Source organism: Helianthus annuus, chromosome 14 (genome assembly GCF_002127325.2).
Source record: "Helianthus annuus cultivar XRQ/B chromosome 14, HanXRQr2.0-SUNRISE, whole genome shotgun sequence".
NCBI lineage: Eukaryota > Viridiplantae > Streptophyta > Magnoliopsida > Asterales > Asteraceae > Helianthus > Helianthus annuus.
This window is the reverse complement of record NC_035446.2, coordinates 169,646,218-169,657,307: the sequence shown is the minus strand read 5'-3', so window position 1 is coordinate 169,657,307 and position 11,090 is coordinate 169,646,218. Positions and strand designations below refer to the sequence as shown.

General features: G+C 36.1%; 1 protein-coding gene, 1 long non-coding RNA gene and 1 other non-coding gene across 4 annotated transcripts; 1 reads left to right on the top strand and 2 right to left on the bottom strand.

The window, feature by feature from the left end:
• Positions 1-259: 259 nt before the first annotated feature.
• LOC110905017 (putative kinase-like protein TMKL1) lies at positions 260-3,610 on the bottom strand. The gene is made up of 2 exons (XM_022150892.2): positions 2,869-3,610; positions 260-1,231 (listed from the first exon to the last, which is right to left on the bottom strand). Exons 1-2 carry the CDS (start codon positions 3,368-3,370, stop codon positions 636-638), a joined length of 1,098 nt encoding a protein of 365 aa, XP_022006584.1. The 5' UTR covers positions 3,371-3,610; the 3' UTR covers positions 260-635.
• Positions 3,611-8,000: 4,390 nt separating this feature from the next.
• On the bottom strand, positions 8,001-9,444 carry LOC110906289. 2 transcript variants are annotated; one of them, XR_002573804.2, is made up of 4 exons: positions 9,167-9,444; positions 8,937-8,995; positions 8,699-8,831; positions 8,001-8,347 (listed from the first exon to the last, which is right to left on the bottom strand). It is a non-coding gene; the product is annotated as an uncharacterized LOC110906289 (long non-coding RNA). The 2 variants fall into 2 exon arrangements; XR_002573803.2 differs by lacking the exon at positions 9,167-9,444 and having other exon boundaries at positions 8,937-9,158.
• Positions 9,445-10,814: 1,370 nt separating this feature from the next.
• TRNAI-AAU lies at positions 10,815-10,888 on the top strand. Its single transcript has one exon. It is a non-coding gene; the product is annotated as a tRNA-Ile (tRNA).
• Positions 10,889-11,090: the final 202 nt, after the last annotated feature.

The following is an 11,090-nucleotide window of genomic DNA, read 5'->3' as shown; positions in this document are numbered from 1 at the left end:
CCAATAATTAAGGCTCTGACTTTGAGCATTCAAGATCATGTCTGACCCATATCAAAACCAATTTCAATACACATGTGCTTCATCATCACCATACTAAATCACCAAGGAAACCTATGGACTACAGTACACTACAGTACAGTACAACCCTATACTACGAGTACAACTTTCAATAACACCGCAACAAAGCTGGATTATAGCTGTCCGTTAGATCCTCGAGATCAGCTCGATAAAAGCTCGACTTGATTAGGACGCCTACTGCTTAAATAAATATAAAATTCTTATATACTTTAATTAGTAAATACTATTACATATGTAATTATAATAAATATTTATACTACGTATAAATGAAAAATCGTTCACTAATATAAGGACCGAGCTTGAGCTTACAACAATTCCTTATGGGCCACGCTCGAGCTTACAACATTTCTTACAGGTCGAGCTCGAGATTTTGACAATTGACATAGAGCATTATATGAGTCGACTTCAAGCTCGAGCTCTCATAATCTAAATGAGCCCAGTTGAATTTAGACTCGACTGAACTCATTTACACCAAAGCAGAACCCTCATCCCATTGTTTCCAAGATTTTGAACCTTTTGACCACTTTGACCACTTTTTGTCCCCAACGCGTAAAACTTCATGACTTTCGTCCAATTTCTTCAAGCCTCGTGCAAATCTGCTTTATGTCGGGCCTATGAGAAGGCGAAGGAGAGCAACAATCTAACGCCAGCTGAACAAATTTGATAATAATATCTTCATTAACACAAGTTGATCCACCATTATCGTTTTCAAGAACATCATGATGGTATAAATCCGACATCCGATGATCCAAGATTGCTTTTCTTATCAAGGCCGGCAAATGTAAATCTTCACTAGCGTTCGTTTTTCCGTTAATCGGTTCCTTACCAGTAATTAACTCAAGTAAAATCACCCCAAGATTGTAGATATCAGTTTGAGTAGTAAAATATTTCGCTTTAGTTAATTCAGGCGCTTTATAACCCTCAACTTCAGCATCTTCTATCATATCTTGTAACGCCGTTGTATTCAAAAGAAGATGTATGCCGAAATCAGATACAAAAGGTTGATGATTTCGTCCCAAAAGTATGTTTTTCGACTTGAGATTTCCATGGATAATCGGCCGCTGGAGGCTTGTATGCAGATGATCTAATCCTCTAACAATACCCATTGATATTTTATAAATGATTTCCCATTTGTGTGACTCACCATTCTCATCTGCTCAAAAAAAAAAAAAAAAAAAAAAAAAAACATCAGCTACCATATCAAATATACTTTGCAGGATCTAAGATAGTGTTTGGATTTGTGCTTTAAAAGTTATTATTATTAAATCATAATAATCAGTTTCTAATTTTCTATAGTTTAATATTGGCCCCAATGAAGTATTTAAATGAGCAGCATGTGAATGAGATTAAATAATTCAAAATAATAAATTTAAATTAATATTCTAATAATAATAAAGACAAAGATCTAAACTGATGACCAGAATGATCAAGGAGACCTTCACCACATGCATATTATTTCCAATCAAGACTCTAATAATTTTTTTTTCTATATAAAGATAAAGAAAATTGCCAGGTGGTAATAATTTATATGACTAGTTAATAATTTTCAAGTGGTGGACATTATTGTAGCCAATAGAGCCAAAATTTGACTTTTAAGGTCAAACAAGTCATTTTAGAATATGAAATTGATGGGTAAGTAAAGATTAAAACATAAATAATGGGCCTTTTATAAATTGAAAAACAAATAGCTATCCATCACAAAGTCCTAATCTTCAAGATATCCACAAATCTTGTTAGACCAAGTCGTCCATTTTTCGGGCGTTTTTTTTTACAAATGCACGCCCAATCACGCCCACATACGTCCCACAGGGGCGTTTTTTCCAAGAAAATGCTTGAGGCGTTCTTTATTCCACGCCTGGTTGATTTTGTTTTGGCCAATCATAGTTAATATCCTTTTTGTTTGGCTAATAAGATTTTTTTATGGTTAACATAATGTCCCACAATGCCCACATCCCCACTACACCCATTTTAGAAAACGCCCCATAATACCCCATTGCTGACTGGACTGCCACATGGCGTAAAACGCATGGTAAACATGTGTAATTTTGATAGAAGACAAATATGAATCTTAAGATTGATCAGAAGCACCAAGGGGAAAGAAACAAGTACAAGAAAACCATAAAGTTTGGATCTTTACAATACATAAGCTGCATAAAATGGTTGTACAGTACAATCACTTGTTACATTATCCATGAACCAGTAACTTTTTCTGCTTTATGTTAATTTATCATTGCCCAAAAGGGCACTATTTCATTGAATAACTTTATAAAAACACAAAAGTAAAAAAAAGCAAGTCTCTTTTTAATCATGCACACCAATAAATTATTATTGCTAAGAAGATGCGTAGTCGTTGGGGTGAATAATGCCCCGCCTTAAGACGTTTTGTACCATGTGACAGCCCAGTCAGCAATGAGACATTATTGGGCGTTTTTACAAAAGGGGTGTAGTGAGGATGTAGGGATTGTGGGGCATTATGTCTATAATAAAATAAAATAAAAAAAACAATTTAATAAATGTTATTGGACAAAACAATGCAAGCTCAAATCTGATGGGACAAGATCTCCCCCTTTGGCGTGGTTTATAAAACGGCTGCACAAAAAAATTGCCAATCACGCCCATGCTTAATGGCTAGGGGGCGATACTGGCGGTGATTCAGCACAAAAAACGCCCCTTTGAGCAACCACTACAGGTGGTCTAACATGCTTCATAAAAATATAAAAAAAAAAACAAAAGTAATTTTTTTTCTCTAAATCATGCACACCAAGAAATTAAAGATAAATGAAAAATTACCTCTAATAAATTGAGCTAAATTTCCTCTCTTGAAAAAGGGATAAACAAGAAGCTTTTCACCTCTAGGCCCAGAATAAAATCCACAAAGAGGCACCAAATTAGGATGCCTAACAGCCCCCAAAAGCTGTACAACATGCATCACATCTTGTACCTTCCCAACAGTACAAGCTGGTCTCAAGAACCTCAACAACAAAACTGAATCACTCAACAAGTTAGCTCTATACAAAGTACCATAACTTGACTTCCCTATCACTTCACCAGGAGCATCCAATATATCAAAACAAGTTAGATCTTCACCACCTTCAAACCTTATCAAGTCCCCTTTAACCTCTATATCTTCAACTTCAGTTTGTTTTTTTAACTCAGGGTTTGCTTCTTTATCCCATGCTTCATTTCCTGCAGACCTTTTTCTTGTACATACACAAATCAAGAAAAGAATAAGAAAAATTACAAAAGAAGAAGAGAGTGTGACAATAAGTATAATCATGTGACTTTTCTCCATTTGGGTTGGTAGAAAATGGTAAAGATTGTTATGGGTGAATAAGATGGAATGAACAGGATCTGGGTCGGGTCTAAAGGTTCAAATCAGACCCATATTGGTGTGTGTGAGTGAGGAAATATGGGATTTGGTTAGAAGAAAGACAAAGTTTTTCTTCTGTTTTGTTTTCAAGGGCAGACAGAGAGGAGAAGAGGTGTGGGGCATTGTCTCAACTCTCATGGGAATAAAATCATTTCTCTAGGTACACAAAAGAAACCTTTATAAAATTATCACCTTGGAATGAGCTAATTAGTTTTGTGATTATTGTTAGAAAAATTTACCAAAATAAACATTAACTTATTTAAATCATCAAAAGAAACATTAGCATTTTCCTTTTTTATTTTCCACCAAGATTTTTAAACAGATGAACTTTTTAATACGATGATATTTTAGACGTTTAGAATAAGTGTCACATTCTGTAGTGAATGGATGTTCATGTGTTCTTTAAATTTAGACGCTTTAGATGTTTGTTTTGGTGAAATTTGTTTGGTTAGTATTTATTTTCGTAATTTTCCTTTAGTGTTAACTTTTTTTTTCCTAATTTATTTGTTGCAATTTTGAAAATATAGAAAAATATGTTGTGCTATATGTTCATTTTTATAATATCTATTAATGTTTTTTTTTTTCTGATTATGATAATGTCATGGTTAAAAGTATATTATCTAAACATATATCAATTATATCATTAAGATTGTTATTAGGATTTTGTATTTCCACTTGTTATTAAGATTTGAATCAATGAAGTCAGATTAAAACCAATTCAGCCATTTTAACTTATAATTTTACATCGAGATAGATGGTAAACGAGCAACAAGTTGTGTCGTTACCACTTTTTGAATAACAAAACTACGTCCCCTAACATTACTATGCATGACCCTTTAAACTCGACTAAGTAGTTCCAAAGCCTCTGACGTCAGGAAACCAAAAGTATGGTTCTTCTTTCCTAGTTATTTTTATCTTTCTCCCATCATAAAACAAAGGGTTATTGGATTTTATCACCCCTAATTATTGGCTATTGGCCACTGCCACCCCCAACTATCACTTTGACGCCCGACACCCCTAACTTAACACTTAGTGTGTTCTGTCACCATGTCGTTAACTGATCACTAACTTTTGATTCTGTTACTATACATTTGGGGTGTCCTAAGATCCCTAAAACCTCCCTAAGATCCCTATGACACCCCCAAAAGTATAGTAACGGGATCTAAAGTTAGTGATCAGTTAACGATTTGGTGACAGAACACACTAAGTGTTAAGTTGGGGGTGACAGACGTCAAAGTGATAGTTGGGGGTGGCAGCGGCCAGTAGCCAATAATTTGGGATGATAAAATCCAATAACCCTAAAACAAATGTATGATTCTGCTTTCCTAGTTAGATATCTAATTATTTTCGGTTATACTTATTCACTAAAATGTTATGTACGGTTGTGAATGTATGTATCATGATTAAGACTGCTGCTAGTACTACTAAAGCTATAACTAATAAGGGCATGTTTGGGATTGCTTAGTTAAACTCCTTATTGACTTATTGACTTTTACAAGTTAAAAAGGTGTTTGACAAAGTTACTTTTGCTTCTCCTAATAACTTTTTGAAAGTGTTAAAAATGAGTTTTTGAGAAATTAGACTATGGGGTATGGGACTTGGGTTGGGAGAAAACGCCCAAGCCACCACCCCGGGTGGGCTTGGGTTGAAGCGTGGCCCTTGGGGCTTGGGGCAGTATTGACAAGCTGACATGGCGGGCTGTGAATGGCCAAACCAAACTAGCCGTTGGCCAACGGCTATGTTAAAAAAATTATTTTTCCACTATAAAACTCACATTTTTCTTTCATTTTTTACCACATTCAACCACATCTTCTATAATCATCTTCAATTCTCTTTCTACAAAACGAAAAAATGCATCCTCATAACCGTGCTTATGACCCGAACAACCCGTATGCATTCCAAGAAAATAATCCTAGCCCACCACCCAATCGTCCAATGCCTCGTCCATTTTTCATACACTCTTCTATGCCCGTTGAAGCGAGTTATGCATTGTATATTGGGAATCGTTTGTATATTAACTTCCCACACACCGATGATTCGATACCTACCCCGTTTACACAAACGCCCATCAACCTTTCACAACCCTCCATCGACCTTTCACAAACCGAAACCGTCCCCGAAACTCAACCACCCAACGACGCTCCTTCCGCATCGAAACCCATCAAAAAGAGAAGTCATAAGAAAAAAACCGAGGCGGAGAAAGCAGTTGAAACCGTCAAACGAAAACAACAAAAATGGGTCGTTGCTGAAGAACTTGCATTGGCGAGGGCTTGGTGTCAACAATCTCAACATCCAACTTTATGTATTCTTAAACTTTGTTTTTTATTAATGGTTATTTTTTATATAACTTTGTAATATATTAAATTCTGTTTTTATTAAAATAAGATATTCTCAACATCGAACCCATTTGTGGGAAGCGGTTAGTAGAGCATTCCATGAAGAAATGGGAAGGGAGGCTTATCGTGAAAACGATAGCTTATCCTCGAAGTGGAGCGAGATAAGCACCCAATTTACAAAATTTAGTGGGTTTTTAAATAAAGTAAAGCAAAACCCAAAAAGTGGTAAAACCGAAGCCGACATTGTGACAAACGTTGTGGTTACATTAAAAACAAATGTGGGGATCGACTTTCGTTTCATGCATTGTTGGGAGATTTGTAAGTTCCATCCAAAGTGGGCGAATATCCCCAGTGGTAGCGAATCGAACACGTCTTCCAAAAGGTCAAGGGCCTCGTCCAAGCCCAATCTGATGCACGAGATCAAGAGTTTGAGGACCTTTTGAATGATTCGCCAAGCCCAAACCGGCCTGAGTATGGAAGAGATGCCGCAAAAAGGCGTGCTCAAAAATCAAGATCTGGTACGGCATCGCCTTCAGCTGGGAGTTCGGGCTCGCGTAGGGGAATATACAACGATCAGTTGGATGACATTGCAAGCAAGTTAGATACATTCAACGTCTTCCAACAACAAAGGGCCGAACAACGAAAGAGCAAAGAAGCTAGAGATGCCGCTAGAGATGCGCTGAAACAAAGACGGGATGATTTGAAAATTCTATCCCAGCCGATTGATCACCTACAGGGTGACGAGTTGCAACTAGTCTTGGAGATGAGAGAAGAGATAAAAAAACAAATATAAACGTTAGGAATTTTTTTTTATGTAATTTTCTTTATTTAAAAATATTAAAAAAATTAAATTTGTTGTTTTAAAACAAATAGCCCAGCAGGTCAGTCCAGCGAAGCCCACCAAACCTGCGCCCCAAACCCCGGCCCTACCATACCGTGTTGAATGTAGGTCACCTCATGTTTGCCCCCCCCCCCCCCCCCCAAGTCATGTGTCAACTCATGCCTCAACCCAAACCCAACCCAAGCCCCATCATACCCCACGGTCTTAGGAGACTACTTGGTGTAATGAGCTAGAGTCGTAAGTCAGCTTTTAATTATATATGAAAAAGATAAATAAAATTTTGAAAGAATTCGTGTCAAGAATACCGTTATGCATGTATAGCTTTCATAATAAAACAAAATACATCATAAATAATTAATATTTTTTTATCAAATGATAATTTAAGAAAATACATAATGGCCCACAAGGTCCATTGTGGCCCACAAGGAAACACTGAAAGTAATAGATGATTAGTCTATTGGGTAGAATCAGGCCCACTGAAAGCAGACGGTTGACCCACCTTTATTAATACCTCATCAACCTTTTATTCAATTTCAATTACGTGCTTTTTCGGCCTTTATTCATATATAGAAAAAATCAGTAAAATTCTAAAATTTTGGGCCAGCCTATCAGACTTGATCTATATTAGCTGTGACTTATTTGGGCAGCCCAAAAGGAGATCATCCGCCAATCTGCTATCGCCACAAGTAGAGGTGTACAAAAAACCTGAACTCGGACCAGAGTTTTATAAAAACCGGGTATTGACAACTCGAACCTGACCCTACCCTACCCTATGAGTAATAGACCAGGTATAGTATTCCAGCTGAGAACTCAAACCCGAACCCGGGTTTTTTTATAGACCCGCTTTATCCCCAGATTTTATGTATACCCAGGTTTTTTTCAATAAACGTAACCGGGTTTAATAATACCCGTACACGGGTTTTAGGATACTAGCACCGGGTTTTTGGAATAACCGATACCATGTTTTAGGGATACATGCATTTTGATTATTCCAGTTCCTACTTACACTGGGTTTTAGGAATACCCGTTTGAGTTTTTTTAATACCCACCCAAGTTTTTTTCATACCTGAACCCGGAAATAGGGCATTCTGATTTCCTGACCAATACCCGGACCCGAACCCGACCCGGGTATTGGCAATAGTCGAAAATTCAAAACCCGGTCATATCAGTACCCGGGTATGTACCGAACCCGGGTATTAAAAAACCTGGTTTTTTGCACCTCTAGCTACAGGTGTTTTTCTTCTCTTAATACAAAGGGTGTGGATATATGACACGAGAACATGATATGAAATTGACATGGAATTTGTGAGTTTGCATATAACCTAAACAATTTCAAGTAAACTTAGGTTAAATGGATCAAAATTGGCACCTCTAGTACTGTTGTCTAATTGGCTTTTCAGCCAGAATCATGATCATCTACTTGTAAGAGATCACATTTTGCTAAACGGAATATTTTCTTGTCACAGTTTATAACAGATGTACCCATATCTCTAAAGCAGTTAGTTTACCCAAATGACTCGCACTATGGAAAGCGGAATAAAGTGCACTTGAGTCGTTAACTGTTGCTCACACTATCAGTTAGGAGCGAGAAGTTTACCAGCACTGACATTAAACTTGTTAGATATCTATATGTTGATGTACACAAAATTCCTCCCACTTTAAGTAAAGATCATTTGGCCACTTTATTCTAACATCCAGATTCCAGAGGTGGGGTGGGACACCCTGAAATTGATAATACTAAAGTCATCATCATCAAGCATTCGATCGAGCATGCAGCATATAAGATTAGCTTCATTCGTGTCATGTTAACAATAAAATCATGGATACCAGATAAAGACTCCCTAACTTAGTAAAAGTTTATATCATCTTAAAAGGAAAATATAGATACCAAAAGGATTATTTATATAATTTACTGTTAACTAAAAATTTTAATGTCATGAAACTTGTGGCAAACTTGAAAGAAATTTTGTACCCAAAGTAGTTTATGTATTCTGTCATTTTTTTAATAAAGTTTGTCAGGGTATATGTACTAAAAAATGATATGTCTAGACTGGAAACGGTTAGCGAGATCACCTGTTGGGCAATGATGCCCGCATTGGCACTGTTAACTCCAGTTCTCTCTCTCCCTCTAAAGTCTCCTGATTGTAACCTATTTCATCCAGCACTTTGTTCCTAAACCTGAATTAATCGGCAAGCATGGCGACCACTTAAAGCAAAACACATTACATCAGTGGCGAACACAGCAAAGTAGAATCAATTCAATAAAAGCCCTAAAACGAATACCCTCTTGAATTCATAGACCTGAACTTACCAATTTTTAGAAGGCATGATCCTGAATTAAGCAGTGAGCACGACGACGAGCGACAAACACTGCAAAGCATGAACCGAATCATGAATCAAGGTTCAGAACTCCCAGTTAAAATCCTAAAACCCTAACCATGAACTGAATCATGAATATAGCGAAAGCAAAGCAAAACTCAAAAAGTAAACTTGAATACTCAAATTGAGTCTAATCAAGTTACACAAGTCAGTAACATTTACCATTCAACAACTGGTAGTGATTGTTATTTGGTGTTGTGTGTTAATTTTTTAGAGCAAAATGGAGAGCCGGAAGAGGAAAGTGGTGCCTGAGATCCAGTGGCGGATCTTGACCTAAAACTCAGCATGGGCCGATGTTTTTTGGAGATAAAATCAGCCTGGGCCGAACCAATACACATTTAAAAAAATTCTCAAAAACCTGAAATTTAACACTACTAGGCGAAAAAACCGCACGGGCCGAGGCCCGGTCTGGCCTCCTTTAAGCTCCTCCCCTGCTGAGATCTCCTATGGCGTCTTAAAATTGTTAGGAGAAATTCTCTTATTATCCCAATGAAATGAAATGCTTTATATAGTATATAGATAATTACTATGTGCGTTAACTACTAAGTCACGATTAACTCAATGTCTCGTTTTTCTTTTCAGTTTTCTCTCATTTATTTAATTGTTGTCCCACAAGAGGCTTGTACATGTCATAAAAGTTCACCGGCCTACAATATCTATAATGCCGTTAATATTTACTATTTAGTAAAAAACTGTTTAAGTATCAAATATCAAAACCAAATTTATCTAGGACTAGGGAAAGTAGGGGTGAGAATGTCACCGTCACCGTACAGAACCATATGTTTTAGCAAAACTTTGATATCGTACCACATAGTACCAACTTTGAAGTTTTGCTAAAACAAAAACCCAATACCTTACCATATATGTTCGGTCAGTACCGGTTTGGTACGGCCATGGTGTACCATTAAAAGTCCTGAATCGGTATCAAACCACTGTACCGCATGGTGCCGTTACCGAAATTGAGCTAAATTCAAAACCGAATATTGTACCTTATATATTCAGTCGACATCAATATGATACGACACGATATTAGTATTTGGTGTAAGTTTCTCTATCCCTGTCTTGGACCAAATTAGGATGTGACAAGACTGATCTTTGTACACCTTTCGTTTAAGTTATATAAATCGAAATTGCAATGTAAAATGGTCTATCTAATCATTTACTTATGGTGATTTGACCGAATATAAAAAATGAGTCATATGATCATTATGGTAGAGGATCCTGTAAAAAGTGCTCAAAGTGTAAGAAGTGTGAGAAGTGTATTATAACACTATATATAATACTATATAACACCATATAAACACCGTATAACAAAATGTAACACCATATAATACCATATAACACTATGTAACACTATATATCATTATATAACAAATATAACACTATAGGTTGTCTGATAGCATGTCTATGATAGATGTATAGTGTTATATTTGTTATATAATGATATATAGTGTTACATAGTGTTATATGGTATTATATGGCGTTACATATTGTTATACGGTGTTTATATGGTGTTATATAGTATTATATATAGTGTTATAATACACTTCTCACACTTCTTACACTTTGAGCACTTTTTACAGGATCCTTACCCTGATCATTATTATAAATAATATACCAATGAAGTTGAAACAATTTCTCTTTTGGAATCACAATATAACTTACTAATCATATAATTAGAACATGTCAAATTTTCAACCTTTTAATCAAATTAATATTATTATATATTATAATGTCCAATTTTATTTTGGAAATCTCTTATGTGTTTGTATGCTTTTGAATATTTATAAACTCAAAGCATAACACGAGTGGCCTATTAGCTCAGTTGGTTAGAGCGTCGTGCTAATAACGCGAAGGTCGCAGGTTCGAGACCTGCATGGGCCATTTTTTTAAGGAGATTGATCATTCTTTGTTTTTATTGAGTAAATGGGGATATGGGTTGGAATCATCTCACTTTGATATTCAAGTAACATTTTTATTTTATCTGATGTTAATTTTGTCTCATCCAACAATAGAGGGAGATTAAGATTGAACGAGAAGGTTTTTTTACGTTAATGATGTTTGTATGTTTTCTAAAAAATTAGAA

Excerpts from the sequence above, each read along its gene's own strand:
- LOC110905017 (XM_022150892.2), bottom strand. The coding sequence starts at position 3,370 with ATGGAGAAAAGTCACATGATTATACTTATTGTCACACTCTCTTCTTCT. Across the intron at positions 1,232-2,868 it reads TTTAGCTCAATTTATTAGAG|ATGAGAATGGTGAGTCACAC; the intron begins GTAATTTTTCAT and ends TTTTTTGAGCAG.